The following is an 18978-nucleotide window of genomic DNA, read 5'->3' as shown; positions in this document are numbered from 1 at the left end:
TATAATAACGTGCTTTTACCGAATACAATCTGTACCAACCCCCAACTAAGCTACTACACATCGTGCCTTCTTTACCCTAGCGACTTCAGAGTTCTTTGTTACTCCAATAGTTACCTCCCAACTGCGTAATTTCGAAAGCGACTTTGAGTCCATTGTACTCCAGACATCAAGTATCTCCTCAACACGATTATTCTCCCCTGCCCACTCGAGTACCAATGCCCTACCACCTTCTTGGACATTACGAGCAAAGACTCCAGCATCAAGACCCTGCGACTTCAATACAAATGCTTGTAGTTGCGTTAAATGGTTGACTGCAGGGACATAAGCATCATCGAACAGACTATGCAATAGAGCTTCCGTTTCAGCATGGAGAGATGTTTTATCATTCACTACACTGGGATTTCCTGAATAATGCAGTCCTCCCAGTGTTGAGTTTTAGCAACATGTCGATAGTCATTGAGTAAGAGGAGATTGGCAGTCTAAGAATACGGATACCTATTCAAAACGGATATAAAATCAAGGAGACATTCTTCGGGCATTTCAGTCTTTTCAGTCATTTCCCAAATATACCGGAAGCCTTCGAACTCCTCGTTGCTTTCAAGAAGAATGAGTGCTGACAAGTCTTTCCAGCTGCCCGGATCGTCTACAAACGGGGTTTGTGTTTCGAACGTTTTGTTTGACGCCAAAACGTTTTACGACACGGTTTGACTTGGAACAGTCAATTTATGCCATCTCAGCCACTTATCATACATTAAAGAAGAAATATTGAACTAATTCAAAGACAAGTATCGTAGTGTCGGAGATCACCACAGCCTCGAAAAAGAAAACAAGTAGTACCAACTTGCTTCCAAACGAGCTAGCATCTCGTATCAGTCGCTGCTTGTGAGCCTCGTATTTGATAGGGCAGCTCCAGCATGCCTTTTATCCTCTGCGGGTTCGCAGAGGATAATGCCCAACAAATCCAGGACATGTTGGGCATGTTGAAGAAACAACAAGAGCAACTTGAACAATTACTCGCCAAAGTTGCAGCTACTCAACCAGAACCGATTATTAGCCCCTCGACCAAAGAAATAAAGCCAGCTGGAAGTGGTCCATCGCTCCCCGAGATTGTAATTGCCTCCGCTACTGCTGCGACAATCGCATCCACCACACAAGTTTCTCAGACCCCCAAGGATGTTGTTGTTGCTCAGCCTGAAACAAGTGATGCAACTCAAACCGCCGTAGACAAGGCACCTTCTGAAGTAGATGGTGAAGATTTGAAGACCAGGGTTTTTATATCGTATTGTTGGGCAAACAGTAAGAAACAAGTTGATATGGATATTCAGAATGGTGTCAAATCGCTTGATGCTTTGGATGGCTGTGGGCCATGTGATCCCCGAGATGTGGCAGATTGGGTTGAAGAACACGACTATAGAGCGTGGCTGGTATGTGTTTTGTGTTTGACGTTGGGTCCGTGACTGCGACGTTTTTGTGGTATACTGACAGTATCTTTGTGGCGTCTTGATAGGACGTGAAAGAACTCGGAGAAGGTTTGATTTCCAGGCTCTAGATCTCCGCGATTTCAACACCAACTGACACTATTCGATTTTTCAGGCCAACCCCTGTATGGCGATCTAGTAGAGGCTCTGTCTCAGAAATCAGCTATAGTCATTGCACACATATCTGATGCCTACGCAACCAGTAAAAACTGTAAAGCTGAATTCGCCTTTTCTCGACAACTTGACTTGCCATTGATTCCTGTCATTGTCGGGAAACGATCTATTCCTCCTCCTGCTACAAAAGCAGCAGAAGTGAAAGGTGCTGATGGTGCTAAAGATGGCAAAGCTGCGCCGGGACCAAAGAATGCTAAAGCAGGAGCTGGTGCTGACAATAAGAAACCGAAGATGGTTAAGTGGGAGTACTCTGAGATAATGTTTGAGCTGGTATGTCGCTATGACGATCCTGTTGAGCTCTGGTTGAAATATCTCTAGTTTGTGAGCGACGGCTAATCGCCATCTTGATCCAGGCAAACACTCTATACATTGACGCTCGAGAAGGGGCAGATATGAAGGACGTCCAAATGCGCATCCTACGAGCAATTGAGAAGTACAAGGTACCCAAGAAAGTCAAGAAGGCCGGTGATCCTGTATCGCACTTGACTCTTATCAGCAACCTCTTTGACGCGGCGGGCGATGGCTCCATTGAGGATTTAGTCAGAATCACAAATGGAAAAGATCTGACTGAAGAGCTTGCCAAAGTAAATGACGGTTCACGAACGCCGCTACATGAAGCTTGTGCGAATGGGCGTCTTGATGTCGCTAAATGGTGCATAGACAATGGAGCTCTAATCGAGACCAAAGGTAAATATTTCAACGAGCCATGAGTGTTATTGTGAGGTGGGTGGTTTTTCTTAACGCGTTGTCCCAAAACCTCTAGATGCGTCTGGCGCTACTCCATTCTACCTTGCTGCACAAACCGGCAATTTGGATTTGTGTGAATACCTTATAGATCGCGGGGCCGACATAGAGACGACAAATACCGCTGGATCAACTACTTTGCATGCGGCTGCAGGATACAACCGTGCAGATCTGTGCCGCTTCCTTATCGACAAGGGTGTATCTGTTGACGTTAAAACTACGGATGATAACAAGGAGACACCTCTGATTACTGCCGCTAGTCGTGGATCTTTGGCTGCTTGTGAAGTCCTCGTTACTGCTGGTGCTAATGTTTCTGTCAAGGATGAGGATGGACGAACCCCATTCTATGTAAGAAAATGCAATGTTTCGAGAATTGAAGACTCTCGTTTTGCTGACAACAATACATGGTTAGGTTGCTTGCAGGTCTGGCAGTGTGGAAACTGCGCAATTATTGTACGCAACGAAGCAAGTTGATTTGGAAAGTCGAAACTACACGGGTGGTTTCACGCCTCTCCTCGCCGCTGCATCAGACGGTAAACATCAGACTTGTTGGCCTTGTACACTCTCGCACTTGAACACTCAAATCAAATAATCACAGGTCAACTAACCGTCGTCGAATGGCTCATTTCTCTGGGCGCCAACACCAAAGCCCGAAACTTTGACGGTTCAGATTCATTCTTTGTCGCCATTGACGATGGTCACGAGAACATTATCGACTACTTCTTGTCTCATGGATATACGGATTATGATGCCCCTCAAACAAACGGTGGCGCTACTCCGCTTTTACGAGCAGCCAATTATGGACAACGTGATATTATCGAGAAGCTTCTTGAACAAAATCCGTCACCCAATATTAATGCCCGTGATTCTACTGGCGATACGGCACTCACGTGGGCAACTTATGGTGGACATACTGAGGTATGATGAGTTTGTGTTTTGCAAAGTGTATCATTTACTAACAGTCGTTTGCTGCGTTTAGATTGTTGAGCTTTTGGTTGCAAGACGGTGCGAAGTCAATTATGTAGAATGGAATACGTCTCAGACTGCTCTTTACATGGCTTCCAACAATGGATATGTACAGATTGTCAAACTACTACTAGAGAATGGTGCTCGTACAGATCTCTGTGCCGATGGAGGCTGGTCGCCACTAAATGCTGCAGCAGACGATGGATATACTGATGTGGTCCAACTACTCATTGATGCAGGAGCTGATATCAACATGCCCAATACTAATGGATACACGCCATTGATGTCGGCCTTAGCCAACGGAAGAACCGACACAGTTGCTGTTTTGCTCAAGGCTGGTGCTAAATTGATTCCAGTGGGAGGGTCATCGCCAATTGATATCGCTACAAACAGCGGAAATGTAGATTCCGTCAAGACTGTATTGGAGAATGGCGGGAAGGATGATATCAATCTTGTACATGATGATGGTGAAACGTGTCTGGTGAATGCTGCAAAAGCTGGTTACTTTGATATTGTTAAAGCCTTGGTCGAAGGTGGTGCTGATGTGGACTTGACCACTACTGATGGAATGTAAGTTTGCAAAAAAAATGAAAAGCGCTTAGGAGGTTTAAATTTCGCTATATTATTAACACTTTTCTTAGGACACCACTGCATGCCGCTTGCAGTCAATCGAACGTCGAAGTCATCAAATATCTATTGGAAAAGAATCCAAAGAATGCCGCGCTCGCCACGCAAAATGGGTTTACACCCCTGATCACAGCCATTACCAACGACGGCACTGATAAGACTGTTCGAGCACTCATGACTGCTCCTGATCTAAATATTGAACGACGAGACTATACTGGTGAAACAGCTGTCGTCAACACCGCTCGTAGCACTTCAGCTTGGAAACCGGTTATGGAGATGAAGCCTTCCTTGAACAATAGCGCTCTGGAAATTGCTATTGATCAGGTTGATCTTGATGTGGTTCAAGCCCTTGTGAAGGCTGGTGCTGATATTAAGCAGCTGAATAATGATGGTAATGATCATTTGCTCGCCGAGTCTGGGCGTATTGGACGATGCTTACTTCAGGTTTTCATATGTAGGAGAGTGTGCATTAGATCGAGCTGCGTCGAAATGCAATACGAATACTGGTAAAAAAGCTGCAAGTGTTGCAATCTTCAAGTACTTGTTATCGCCTGCTGTTGGAGCCAAACCTACCAAGCGAACTTGGGAGAATATATGTGACAGCGATGCACCGGCTGCATGGGATGCCTTGTTTGGTAAATTTGTAGCTTCTTCCTTTGTCTAGGCCGTGTTTCCTTCGTAACTAATTCCTATTTTTTGCTTAGCTGCTGGGCCAATGTCAGATGACTTTGCTTCGTATTTCGGACTTACGGCTCTAAACTCTAGTGCCGGTCTTGCAGGTGACGACGGTAGTAAAATATTCAATATGTTGATTGACCATGGTGTGCAGCCGACTGCCAATACTTGGTTTACTGCTGCTGCCGCTCCCCGATCATTCGCCATGCGAAAATTATTGGATATGGGACAAGACGTCACTATAGTCGATGAGAGTAGTGGTGATAATGCATTAATGACTGTGGTTAAGACTAAGGCAGCGCCTGATTGGGAGGATCAGGTAAGGTTTATCCTATATAGAGACCGTTCTTTGGCAAACAGTGATGTACTGCTCGAGTGTGTTCGAACTATGAGGGACACAACAAACGAAGATGGATCGTCTGGAGAATCTCTGTCAACCTCTCGCATAGCCAGGTTCTTATTGGATTTAGGAGTGCCAGCTGACGAAGCACACGAAACTAGTCTCGAGACGCCGCTTGGACTAGCTAGTGCTTGTGGAGATGCCGAAACAGTATCCTTCCTTCTGATCAAGAATGCTGATCCCAACAAGCCATGTGGAACAGCAAAACAACCACCACTTTACCTAGCAGCCGAAGCTGGTTGTCATTTAGCTGTAGTCGCACTCTTGAACAGGGGCGCGAATGTAGATGGAGCTGATCCACAAGGCAAAACCTCATTGATGTGTGCTGCCGAGCAAGGCTACATTGAGTGTGTCGAGACGCTTCTCGCTCATAAAGCTACCGTAAACATAAAGACCGTCTCTGAGGATCTAGACCTAGTCACGACCCCGCTTCATTTGGCTGTACGAGATACATCAGAGGCAGCCAACGCCCCTTATATCGTCGTTAAACTGATTGAAGCTGGTGCCGATGTGAACGCACTAGATGGATTTGGTTGTACACCGATATTTAGGGCTATGGAAAACACAACTGATGTGGTCTATCAGCTGGTTTTGGCTGGTGCTAAAGTTGATACGCCCATCACTGGAGAAATGACAACTTGGGACTTGACGACGCTAGGTACCACTATTGGGTTCCAACCAATTCATTGGGCTGCCTTCCACGGCAATGAAACTGCAATTCTGGTGCTTGTGCAATATGGTGCTGCTATTGATGCCACAAGTCAAGATGGGTGAGTTGTCTTAGGGTAGTGTGGCTGCGTTTTCGACTTGTTAAAACATCATTTCGGTGTTCGATACCCTTTTTTTGCTTCAACGCCAGTTTCTCACTCTTTAATCTCAACAGATTCACGGCATTGATGATTGCTTCAGCAAAAGGAAACACCACAGCTGTAGAATTGCTAATCCAAAAGGGGGCCTCGATTACAAAGACTGACTTGAAGGGCCGAACGCCAATAGTTTTAGCCATCGAAGCAGGCAACTATAACATCATTGATACCCTCGCAAAACACGGTGCTACGATTCCAGACCCCTTGCTAGTCACGAACAAGTCTGTAAGCACAGTTCTCTACAATGCTATTGGTATGATTCCTTTGGTGTCGCAAACGTGACTTTTATTCGATAACTGATAATTTTTTTGTCTTTTCTAGATGCCAGTCCTGACGAGGCGGTACTGATGAGGCTATTGGACGCCGGTGCTGATCCATCTGCTGACGTCTCCATACAAGCCGATGGCGAGGACGCTCCAACTGTCTATAGTGGGCTGACTCATATAATTGCCGCTACATCGCCGGCAGTCGTGAAGCGTGTCTTCAAGGATCCTCGTGTTTTGGCTATTATCAACAAGCAAATGGTTCCGACTGGATATGGATATTACTATCCGATCAATCAAGTTATGGGTACTGTAAACGCACACGATCTTTTGCCTGTCTTTTTGGAACATGGTGCCGATGTCAACCAAGTATGTGAAGATGGCTTTCTTTACAGAGAGTTTGCGACTAATTTTCGCGTTATCATAGGCCGAGCCTGAGTCTGAAATAACACCAATAATGAGCGTCATCAAAGGTGGTAGTACGGTAACTCGCAGGCTTGACGTCATCAAGACACTCTTGGAGAAGGGTGCCAATGTACACGCCAAGGACAACAGCGGCTTCGAAATCTATGCTCAGACAATACAAAATAGTGACGTCGAGACCTTCTGCTTCTTATCAGATACATACCCTGAACTACTGGCTGCCAGATATGGCACAACTGAGCAAACCCCGTTGATAATGGCCGCACCTTCTCAATGGGAGATAACTTCTCGACTGATCATAAACTATAAAGCTGATGTAAATGCAGCTGACACGGAAGGCAAGACTGCATTAATTGCGGTGTGTGCTGATGGTGATGGTGACGCAGGTCGGTTACAGCAATTATTGGATGCTGGAGCTGATGTTAATGGAAAGGATTCGAATGGAATGACTGCTTGGTTGTATGCTGCTCAAAAGGGTTACATCGCCAACCTCTATGAAATCAACAAGCGTGGTCTGGCACCACCGGTAGATTCCGTAAACAAGGATAATCAGACTGCATTGATTTTAGCATCTCAATCTTCAATGGTAAGCTGTCTACGCTTACGTGTAGATGAGTCTGTACGCTAAAACGTATTTTTTGGGATGCTAGACCCGAACTTCAGATTACTTGCTGACACTCGGGAACAAATTCGACTCCAAGGACGTCAATGGCAACACGCCGTTACATTACGCTGCGGAAAACACCAATATCGATCTTGTCAACCTGCTCTTGAAAGCTGGAGCTGATCCATTGGCAGCTAATACAGCAGGAGAGACCCCAAGGTCTAAAGCTGAAGCAGCTGGTGTTGAAGTCGTGATCTTGGCTCTAGGCGGAACTGTACCGCCTCCAGCTCCCGAAGAAGAAACTGCAGAAGCTACTCCTGAAGAAGGAGGGGCAGCTGCTACCGAGGAAGGAGATACAACTACGGCTGCAGAAGGAGAAGCAACGGAGGAAAGTAATGCTGAACCTCCAGAAACTGACGCTGTGGACGAGAAGCCTACAACTGAAGCTGATGAAACATCTGAAAAGACACTATAATATTCCGCGTGACTAGCCTCATGATGATACCTATAATTCTCTGTCACCACAAAATCTAATAAACCTAGTCTGTTCGAAATGATGCGCGACGCGAAGTTTTTTTTAACAGTTTTGATTGAGTCTGTCATAGTTTGGCATGTTGTGTCCGTGGTAATGCGTAACATGTACAGTAGTAGGGGCTCTCGCTCTCAAATCCAGTAATCCGTTGGCTTCAATGTTGCTTTCGCGTCGAAATCCGAACTCCCACGATTCTTGAAACTCAAGCGAGAGAAGAGCTCAAACCGTTGAAGCACTCAAACCAAAGCACTTTAATCTAGGAGATCAAAATCATGGTAAGTTTTGTTATATCGCCACTCTACAACCTTGAGAGCGATTGCTTTGACCTGAGTGATCGTGGATTCTGAAAGCTTTAAATTTGCATTGTGGAGTGGACATGGAAGTGAAATTATCTGGATGATGTGTTTGAAACTGACGGTTGTAAAGCTGCATCTGACTTGTGGAGGGCTGGAAGGTTGCGTTAAGCTCAACATTAAAGTTGTGAAACAACCAACATTTTACAAATCAAAACAAACCCAATATTGCGACGAACAACTACCTTGTTCAAGCAAAATTCGCCCTTCCAAATCCTACCATCTCGAGCAATGCAGCACGATTGTCGTCTACAATTTGATACTGTTCACTTGATTCCTTTTAATCGCTCATCTTCGTGTCTTGTAGGCTGTAAACTCTACTGATGCTCCGACAGGAGAGTATGTTCGATTGGGAAACACCGGTATGCTCGTCTCGCGTATCTGTCTGGGGTGCATGTCATATGGAAGGTAAAGATCCTGATTGCAAAGGTTTGAAAATCGTGGCCTTGCTCTTAACACGCCTCCAACTAGCTCGAAATGGAGTCCATGGGTACTAGACGAGGATGAATCTCTTCCATTGCTTGAACTGGCTTGGAAGAAAGGAATCAACTGTGAGAACTGAGTTTTGGGTTTTATGGCTTTTTTTGGCATCAAGGCCATGGTGGATTGTTCTTAACAAGCTCTTTGATGCTAGTTTGGGATACTGCGGACGTATACAGTAACGGCGAGAGTGAAATCTTGGTTGGAAAGGCCATCAAGAAGTTTAACATTCCTAGGGATCAACTTGTGCTGGCTACCAAATGTTACTCCCCGACTTTGGAAGGTCAACCAGGGGTTTACAGTATCGGTAACAAAGCATAGAAGTTAGTTTTTATCGTTGACTTAATCTCACTGTGAAACATTTCATGGTTAGGAAAACCCTTTGATCAACCTCCTTATGTCAACAAGGCTGGATTGTCTCGCAAACATATCTTTGATGCTTGCAATGATTCCCTTCGAAGATTGGGAGTAGATTACATTGATCTATACCAAATCCACAGATTTGATTATGCAACTCCGGTTGAAGAAACTATGGAGGCATTAAACGATCTCGTAAGGATGGGTAAAGTCCGTTACATTGGAGCTAGTTCAATGTATGCTTGGCAGTTCGCCAAGTGCCAAAGCATCGCTAAATCTCGAGGTTGGGCACAGTTTGTTACCATGCAGAACTTTTACGTGAGTATTTCTTGAATACCAATGAGAACAGATGTCAGATACTAACTAGGCCTTTCCTTTCCTCAGAATTTACTATACCGTGAAGAGGAACGAGAAATGATACCTACTTGTATTGACCAATCTGTCGGACTCATTCCATGGTAATGGCTGAAGTGTGCTAAAACGCCTCGAGTGTCTCACTGCAATTGATATTCTCTAGGTCTCCTTTGGCACGCGGGTTGCTCACTGGTAAAGGCAAAACAGTTCGCTCAGATACGGATGTGGCTTTCAAGAGGTGATGATTGTGAACGGAATCCAGATCTGTGACGTTAGACTTACAACTTTTTCGTTTGTTTAAAGATGGTTTGGCAAAATGGACGCTGGAGATACCGAGATCATCAACCGTGTCAAGGAGGTTGCCGAAAAAAAGGGGTGAGTCTGAAACAGGACGCTTGTTCTACTGGTGTCACAAATTTTACTCATTTAACAATCATGAACAAAGGGTCACGTCCTCTCAAGTTGCCTTGGCCTGGCTATACACGAAAAATGGCGTTTGTAGTCCTATTGTTGGTATAAACAAACCACAATACTTTGATGATTTGCTCGCCGCTCAAAAGTTGAAATTGACGTCCGAAGAGGTCAAGTACTTGGAAGAACCATATGTCCCCCACCCAATCACTGGCCATTTGTGATGATGAGATGGTTGATGTATTGCTCATCGGGTTGTTGCTTATGTCGTTTAGAATATACAAGTCTTTATATGATTTCTTTGGAAGGCATGTTTATGATTTTCATGTTGCTAAAGCCTGTGAATGTGAATGTCTGTGGCCCTGTTTACGATTATGATGAGTGGCATCATCCATTCTCTCCTTTAAGTTAACCATCAAAGCTTTTCGTTGTTGCTGTACCATTTGCAGTTTGGATATGACTGCCTCTCCACAGACCTCAAGGAATTCGGTCTATTTTCGTATACGGCAAGGTCAAAAGTGTTGAACGTGAAGAGTCAGAGAATCTTAGCACAATGGTCAACTAGGATCATACCTTTCTAAAAGCAAGGCAGTCGATTGGATCAATAGTAACAACTTTCACAGATGAACGAGTGTCGTCGGCACTGATGGGCAGATCCGGGAAGTGCTCTCCAATAGTCATTCGTGGGAACTGAATCGCCACCCCTTGGTCTGTTGTGAACTCGACTTCACAGGTTCCCTTTAGCAAAAAGTGAAGGGCAGGTCCAATCAGAGGTTCGTGTTCGGTAACAAGCTCCTCATCTAAAGTCAGGTAAATCCAGTTAGCCTTCAAGAGGACAACGAAGTTTTGCGAGTCTTTTGACATACCATCACCAAAGGTGCACAGTTCACAAACTCTGGCGATTCTATCGAGGACTGGATCCGTGCCTAATCGATGGCGATGTTAGCACTTTATGTCGAATACCATATCCACCATATAGTTACAATCTTGGAAAATTAGAAGCGAAGCCAACAGCGAGCGACAGTGTTTCTGTTGCGGAGTCAAATCTTCTCCTTTAGAATGGCCCAGAGTGCCGTTCTTCAAAGAACCTCTTCGTAGGGAAGTCATTTGCGTATATACTGGTTTTGGTAACAAAGACGTGGATGCGGAATGGGGTGTTGACGGACGTGAAAAAGTTAAGTCTTAGCTTGTGGAAACAAAGACGTGAATGGGGAGTGGGACACCTTGAACAAGGTGAAAATTTAAACTTGAACAAGGCCACAAATATTGATTTTCAGGAGATTCAAGGACTGTGGTCGTTGGGGTCACGCTTTTGGGGGTCCCGACTGGGCGTTTCTTTACGGATCTTGGTGGGTAGACTATTATTGTTCAATTCGAGGGGTTTGCGAGGCACAACCGACTGGACGAGCTACTATTTTAGCATAGTGATTAAATCTTTTGTGTCGCCATTATTTAATGGCGTGTTCCATGTCAACTTGCCCTTGGCGTCATAAGGCTTTAGTTCATGTTCACCAACAATTGATAAAATTGCCGCAGAAGTGAAGTCGTTCTCGTTGTGTGTATAGTTTTGATTGAGATGCCATCTGAATCGGCACAATCTGTAATCTTGGGAGACGACTATGCAGAATACGAGCATCCCTCCTCTCTGCATCTTGAGTCAAAGCTAGAATTGTTGAGATTGGAGTTGGAGAAAACCACTTTACAAGCCAATGCCAAGCATCAAGACCAAGATCGCAAGATTAAAACACTGGAGTCTCAGCTACGCGAGTCATCCTCGTATGCCAAGGTAATGTGACGTTTTCTTGATCTCGTTCAGACATTAAAGGAAGTTGAAAAAGTAACAATTCCATCGTTTTGGACAGGCGCTAAAGCATCAATTGTCTGAAAAGAATAAACGCATTGAAGAATTATTAGAAGACACGGTTTCCAGGTCGTCTAATAAGGACATATCCCTTCACGAGTAAGATTTATCACATGCACCAAAAAAAAGAGCCATAGGCCGATTCTGTCTGACGTATCCCACCTTTTAGAGCTCGATTGAACAATACATTACTTCATGAAAATGCCATTCTTCGAAAGCGAGTAGATGTAGGGTTTAATCTGGTATTGGAGGTGTTGACGATGTTGCATACGACAGATTTGGAATTGATTTCTGCATGGGCTGCTTATGCCAAATCAACTCCAGACACTGAAGCAGGTAATTTAAAAGCTTCATCGCATGTAAGAATTCTTCATATAGTTTGACTTTTTTCGCCTCATTCTCGATTCAGAGGGTGTATCTAGACTGATGGCAATAGCTTCCTCACGAGCACCACAGCTAAGGAAGAAGGAATCAAAATCAGATTCCGTACAAACGGACGATGCGTCAACGAAGAATGAAATTGTTGCTATACGGGTAATGACAAATGTTTCACATGTCCTTTTTTTCGCTGTGGAGTTACCTACCTCCTCATTTTTATTATATAGGTGACCTTAGAAGCAGAACGCACCGCCCACAGTTTCGAAATACAAGCACATCGCAAGACAAGAAAGAGACTCGGAGACCAAGAAACACGATTCGCAGAATTCACCAGACGATTAGAAACCATTATTGATGGTCCTCAGCTTCGTGAGAGGATTCAATCTGATTCTGTGCTAGATATACGGTCTCAGGGACTTTTGAGTCGTGTTTGGGACCTAAAGCAGAAATTGGTAGGTGGCAAAAAATACAGCAAGACAATTTTGTGTGTCTGACGACTGTAAAACTAGGACATTTGCATTTCAGATTTAGGGGATGCAAGAGAAGCTGCCAAAGATGGTGAGGAGTCACATCGAATTGTGGCAAATCTGCATGAGAAACATATAGAGCATTTGCGAAGTGCGATTGAGAAGGTGACGTTTGGTTTGCTGTGTGTCGGAATTGGTTGCGAATCTAAATTTTGGCACATTATTAGATCACAGGCCATGTAATGTCAGATACACATCGAGTCGCGTCGACCCATCCATCAGCGGAAGAAATATTGGAAGCAGAGGCTAGCTACTATCATGATCGAATCGACAGTGAAATCGGGATGCTTAGGCAAGAAGTTGCATGTCTGAAAAAGTACGTATTTCGATGCAAGTGCAAAAAAACCAAGAGGAAGTCCGTTTATTGGCTGGTTGTGACAACCATTTATTCGTCCGTTCAATAGTGAAAAGGAAGGACTCGAGTTACAATTAAGATTGACTCGTGAATCAATGGTTGATCATAACGAGTGGTGTGAGCTGTAAGTCAGTGAAGTTGGATTCTTTGTTCGTATGTCACATCTCAATTTTCTTTGTTCTCCCTCACTTGACAGTTTGGCTCAATCTACCATAAATGCAGACGAGCTCAAAAAGTACAAGGAGGAGGCATCTCAAAAGGGAAAGAATATTTCCCTTCTTCATGAGAGAATCGTACATCTGGTGAGCAATCAGGTCGAACATTTCGTGGTACCTCTAGGTCTTATGTAGGTTGGTTTTTTGGCTCATAGAACAATGAAATTGAAATCCAACGGAATGAAATCTGTGTGTTCAAAGAATCCTCCAAGCGAAGTCGCGCAGAGCTGTCACGAAAGGTAGTCAATTTGATTGTATCAAATATGCAACCAAAACAATCCAACTCATACACAATGCACATAGGATACTCTCATCAAAGAAGTCACTAGGACGAGATCAGAAGTTGATGACGCAAAGAAGGCTATGGAAACAAGATGTAAAGGTCTAGCGTAAGCCTGTCTAGATTCGAATTCTCAGTAGATACTTCAACTTCTTTTGTCTCGTAGCTCATCAGCATCCCGCCTGGAACGAGAATGCAGAGAAATGAAATCCAAACTTGAAAAAGTTCAAATGGAAAACACCCAGCTTTGTGACATGGGTGTTGAAAACGATGCATTACGTGATCAAGTCACGAAATTAAAACAAGAGATTCAGAGAAAGGAGGTCATGATTGATAGGTGGAAGATACGAGCTGAGGAAGCTCAAGAGGTACAATGAAGGATTCTTAGCTCGTTTGGCGTAATTTATTGACGACTGTCTTGTTATCCGCTAGGAATGCAGCCGACTTCGCGAAACAAAATCAGCCATGATTGAGCCCGCTCTCCACGCTACAGCACTAGAAGCTCGTAAATCAGCTGAAGCTCGAGTGAGATCTCTTGAACGAGAATTGGAGCGGTCGACTCAACAAATGAGTGTTTTGGAACGTGCTATGGATCGAGCAGTGAATGCTCTTGCCAACAATTGCTCGAATAATGACTTGAATCGATCTGTTCGAGGTTCTTTAGAGAGTAGTCTTGGTGGCGCAGGGAATGATAAGACCACTGCGATAGCCAAGGATATTTCTGAAAAGGTAAACGATTGGATATTGTTGGCGTAGCGCAAAAAACCGAAGTGGCCAAATAGACAATAATCCTTTCTGTCTCGCTTAGCTACTAGGACTGGACTATCACCAAGTATTCACAACCCCTGGTATCGACGTGACGAGTTCCTCAATCTTCCCCAACATGATGGACAATATGTTTCGCTCATCCTCTCTTTTCTCATTATCATAACCACACCGTTTTCAAATACACACCGTTGTGTTTCATGAAACAGTGTTCCATATTATTTCCGCTCCTTTACTCGCAATTACGACTACGTTGATTCCATACTATTCTGCACCTTCAAATATCTCCTCTTTGGCAACTTTCGTCTCAAGCTTTTCTCAAGCTCGAGAGGTACGAAGAAACGTTCCTTGTATACGGTATGTTCTGGGTTCTTGCGAAATGGAGCCGATTTTATGAGGCAAAATCAGCATGCTCGCCACGCGAAAACACTAGAAGCAGGCAACTGCAGCTGAAGATCACTAGGCCGGGAGTTGGAGAGTTCAACTCAGCAAATGGGTGCTCTGGAACCGGCAATGAATCAAATATTGAATTCCCTGCAAAATACAAATTCGAATAATCACATATATCGATCAGTAAGAGGATCGTTAGAGATTCTCAAGGTGCCGGGAACGACTGACTACTGCTATAGCAGCGATATTACTGCAAAGATACGTAAATGCCATATCTAAGAGCACAAAAAAAAGCGCAATGCGGGGCTGGAATGACCTCAGGAGGACAAGAATATCATTATGTGTTTACAACCTGAAGTATCGATGGGTTCCTCATCCCTCCTGTTCATCATTCCTTGTCTCGGTATGAATACACATCTCTCCAAACAAAAAAACGCGAAGTGGAATTTGATGAATCAGGTCTTTATTTGCACATTCCTCTCGTCCTCCACAACAACTTAAAAATACTCATCTCCACCAAGACCACCACCCCTCTTTGATATACATGTACAGTGACAACCACATCACAACGATTTAGCCAACCGATCAGCAAGTTCCTTGTCAGAACGACCAGCGAGCTCCTTTTGTGCAGCCTTGTTCTTGGCCAGTTCATCGCGAATACCTCTATCATCTGGTTTGAGCTTGGCGGCAGCCCGTAGGTCCTTGTCGGCTTTTTCGTGTTCGCCTAGTGCAGAATAGCATGTTCCGCGACGATATAGTGCCTGTGTTGTTGAAAGAGATAAGGTGGTGAGTGTCAGGTCATCAGCTTTATAGATCAATGATATGTGCGTGTGCGCGAGAAGGAGCACAATTCCATGAGAAAGTAGAAGTGTCTGATCACCAACTTGCATCTTCAATTGGTTATAAAGACAACATACCTTGACATTGCTTTCATCACCAGCCAAGACTTTGTTGCAATATAACACGGCCTTGTCGAACTTTGAAGTCTTCATATGTACGGCTAAGAACAAAAAAGGCATTAAACTGCAGTCTCATTATGGTGCTTTTTCCTGAAACATTCTCGTCGTCAAGAAGCTAACAGGCTCCAAGCTCCAAAAGCTAGGGTCTTACCAGCCATGTTATTCCAAACAGCAGTAAGAGTCTCTCTAAACACGACGGAAATATTATTCATATGAATCCCCCACGTCCAACAGTCTCCATGAAGAAACGCACTTGATGTCGGATTTGAGCTTTTCAGTGGGATTTCCGTTCGATTCATTGGCAAACATCTTGAAGTTTGACTGGTCGAGACCAGATAGATATAGTATTGATTCATGATAGCACCTTACGGCGTCAGTATACTAGAAAGTTTGGGATTGATTGTGAGTTTAGATGAGCTTGAATGCCAGGTTTCCAAACAGTTGAAATTCAGGTTTACGGAGGCTTGTTTGAAGAATTCGTTGCCCTTGTCCTTTAATGCAATGCCCTTTACGACCTTTTCAGCGATTGTAGCTTTGGCGGTCATTCTTCGCCCTTCTTCTCTATTGTGCCAGTCAAGCTTCTGGACGTTGGAAATGAAAGGCGTAAGGCGACAGAGAGGAGCAAACCATCCAACAAGCGCGAAACATATTTACGTATTTATTATGATGAGTGCTTGCTTCCTATATTCCTCTTTCTACCCATTTTATACTACAATCCTTTTTTGGAGTGTTTTATACATTTTTTCCATATGAGGTTTGTGCAATGATATCTGTACAATAATAATATTCATTCTACCAAAATACACGTTAATAATTTGTGTCACGCTTGAAACAGTAACTTTCCTTTACCTTCTTTTGATGATTTCTTTGTATGATTTTCTTCAGACACGACGACCTGTTCAGAGGCTCTGACAATTTGATCGTTTTGCAAGTTTTCAGTGTTGATCTGTTCCGTTGGCCAAGATGGAGACTTCATTTCATCAGCTGGTAAGGACGGAGACTTTGTTTCACCAGTTGGCAAGGATGGTGACACTGCCTGTACCGCTTCAGTAGGTACAGCAGAGGGTGAAAGTAGAGTTGGTGACTATGGGCAGAAGAAGAAGGCATAAGACCAAATATCAACTGCAAAAAACTAACAACACACATTAACAGCATCAGATTTGGATCTTGCCGTTACCTGCACTCCTTCACGACTCTCATCCACCTCTTCATGAGATCCACCAGCTGATGCATCGTCAACAACTGACTCAGTAGCAGTCTCTGGCACCTTGACTGAAGCAAGAGACTCTACCAACTGGGGAGAAGTTGATTCATCCAACTTGGGAGTCAAGAGATTCCATGCAGTAGAATTTACCGATGCTGTTGTGGTCGACACGATACTGCTGCTCATTATATGAGCATAATTAGCAACAAGATGAGTGGCGTCACTGGGCAATTCAAATGGGAAACTCTTGACTCTGAAAAATTCAGAGTCAAGAGTTTCATGTTGAGCTTGAATGCCAGATGTTTCAGTAACTGCAGATATAGTAACAGCATCAGTAGCAATGTCTTCCGACGAGCCATCATGTGTATTGTGACTGTCTGATACATCGTGTTTGGCTTCTTCTACTTTATCGACTACATCCCCTTTTTCGGCAGCAGCATCAGTAACGTCTTCGGAGCCTTCTTGTGCTTGTTGATTGTCTGATACATCATTTTTGTGATGTTCTGTATCATCGACTACATCTTTTTCCACTTCTTCTTTTCCTGTTGCGACCTTTTCCTCCACTGGTTCTACTGTCTCGACTACTTCTTTACTATCATTGACTTTTGCAGAAGCAGCTTCAGATGCTGATGCCTGCTCTTCAGCTTCTTCCGATACAGTAGCCATCTCTTCAATCTGCAAACCATATTCAGCAGCAACATCTTTGCTAGTGTCAATCTCATCGTTCGCCGTTTCATGCTCTAATAATTCGTCTTCCATTGGCTGAGTGGTTGAATATGACGCAGATGATTCGTTGTCCACCTTGTCTTGCTGTTCAGCCCCATCTGCGTCTCTTCCAGTACTATCACCAACTATAGTCTCGTCAGCTCGTGGAGAGTTACCAACTATTACTGCTACAGCACTGCTACTATCTGTCGACAAAGTATCTGCTGTCAAGGATTCTTCACTAGGTTGAGTAGTTGAAGGCAAAACAGATGTTTCTGTGTCAACCTTATCCTTTCCAGCGTCACCACTTTCTGGATCCTTTCCAGTGGCAGTACTAACTATAGCATCAGCTGCGACTACTTCTGAAGACGACACTACTGGAGAAGACGCTGACGAAGGAGTAGGCGACTGATGGGTCTCAATCAATGGTAATGGTGGTACGATAGGTGATGCTACCATAATTGTTGCATCAGTGACGACTGGAGCTGTTTCAGTTGGAGTACCATTGGTAGGAGTATTATCACTACTTACAGCAGGACTACTGCTGCCACGGCGTATAGCAAGCCCACCTTTGGACGTCGGTAGTTTATCATCAGCAAAATACGCAGTCTTTCCTTGCAATGGTCGACCCCATGAAGCTACTGCTGCAGCGTTCGTTAAGGTTCGTCCATTTTGAGCATGAGACGAGCTTCCATTGGCTAATGTTGATGAAACAGCGGGTTTATTTACACTGGCGTCACCAACCATTCCACCTACAGTAGGGCTACGTGGAGCAGCATGACTACCACCATTCATAGCAGATCGTCCATCTACACCATTCAAAGCGGGTCTAGCAACTGCTTTTCCATTTGCTGGTGTCTTTAGAATAGTACGACGAGAGCCAATTGCATTCAAAGTCACATAACTCGGACTATTATCAAAGTTCCTTCGTTCTATTCTTATACTCGATTCTGGCTTCTGATCGTCAGTGAATCGCATCTCTGCGTCACTTCCGTGCCTGGAGAAGTTGACGCTCCAAGAGGTTGTAGCATTGAGATGATCCATGGCTGCAGCGGCGTGTGCTTCAGTGTCAAACTGGACCAGCAAGCATCGGACGGATGACTTTCGAGGGAAGCCAGCTGCAGTAAATCCTGTATACATGAGTACGTAATCATAAAGCTGACCTTCGGTACAGCCAGGATGATGATGAACATACAATACAGTGCAGGGTGGTATTTTACGAAGCGCGAGTTCATGGCGTATAAATGGTTTGCAAGTAGATTCAGTAGCGGGAATATGTCGAGTGGTGAGTGTTTCGAATTTGATCAAGGAATTATCTCTATCTTTCTCAGTTTCATACAAGACATCAAATGCACCATCTTCTTGAAAGACGAATTGGCGGAATCCAAAGTCCCCACCAAAGATTCCTCGCAAACTTAATACTTCGGGCAGTGGTTCAGCGAATTTGATGGATGGGTATTTGATATCATCTCGAGCTTGATTAGCGAGTGTGGGACCATACTCTCCAATCGTCATAAGGTTTCTTCCATAATTGCATATCTAAAGACATCATAAGGTTAGATGAGCAAGTTCAGAAACCAAGATGTTAAAGACAGAGTCGCAAAGAAGCAAAGGCGGAAAGCACTTACAATA

At 44.2% G+C, this 18978-nt stretch overlaps 3 protein-coding genes across 3 annotated transcripts; all 3 read left to right on the top strand.

Annotated features, from left to right (window-relative positions):
• Positions 1-914: 914 nt before the first annotated feature.
• SmJEL517_g00123 (uncharacterized protein) lies at positions 915-7695 on the top strand (the record flags this gene model as incomplete). The annotated part of the gene is made up of 15 exons (XM_031166053.1): positions 915-1424; positions 1508-1529; positions 1594-1922; positions 2006-2339; positions 2416-2744; positions 2809-2929; positions 2995-3314; positions 3376-3932; positions 4004-4380; positions 4448-4624; positions 4694-5834; positions 5948-6183; positions 6252-6562; positions 6621-7202; positions 7267-7695. The coding sequence occupies 15 exons, from the start codon at positions 915-917 to the stop codon at positions 7693-7695; spliced, it is 5775 nt and encodes a 1924-aa protein (XP_031027808.1).
• A 329-nt stretch (positions 7696-8024) lies between these two features.
• SmJEL517_g00122 (uncharacterized protein) lies at positions 8025-9931 on the top strand (the record flags this gene model as incomplete). The annotated part of the gene is made up of 9 exons (XM_031166052.1): positions 8025-8027; positions 8413-8513; positions 8577-8656; positions 8740-8892; positions 8959-9260; positions 9327-9400; positions 9460-9534; positions 9600-9671; positions 9742-9931. 9 exons carry the CDS (start codon positions 8025-8027, stop codon positions 9929-9931), a joined length of 1050 nt encoding a protein of 349 aa, XP_031027807.1.
• A 1352-nt stretch (positions 9932-11283) lies between these two features.
• Positions 11284-14254, top strand: SmJEL517_g00121 (uncharacterized protein; the record flags this gene model as incomplete). Its single annotated transcript, XM_031166051.1, has 14 exons — positions 11284-11493; positions 11570-11667; positions 11738-11904; positions 11978-12102; positions 12174-12398; positions 12456-12578; positions 12641-12789; positions 12878-12952; positions 13025-13130; positions 13199-13282; positions 13347-13432; positions 13490-13691; positions 13756-14052; positions 14132-14254. 14 exons carry the CDS (start codon positions 11284-11286, stop codon positions 14252-14254), a joined length of 2070 nt encoding a protein of 689 aa, XP_031027806.1.
• Between the last annotated feature and the right edge of the window lie 4724 nt (positions 14255-18978).

The sequence above is a fragment of the Synchytrium microbalum genome (genome assembly GCF_006535985.1).
Source record: "Synchytrium microbalum strain JEL517 chromosome Unknown SmJEL517_scf0001, whole genome shotgun sequence".
Lineage (NCBI taxonomy): Eukaryota > Fungi > Chytridiomycota > Chytridiomycetes > Synchytriales > Synchytriaceae > Synchytrium > Synchytrium microbalum.
The sequence above is the reverse complement of the archived record's forward strand: the minus strand, read 5'-3'. Positions and strand labels throughout refer to the sequence as shown.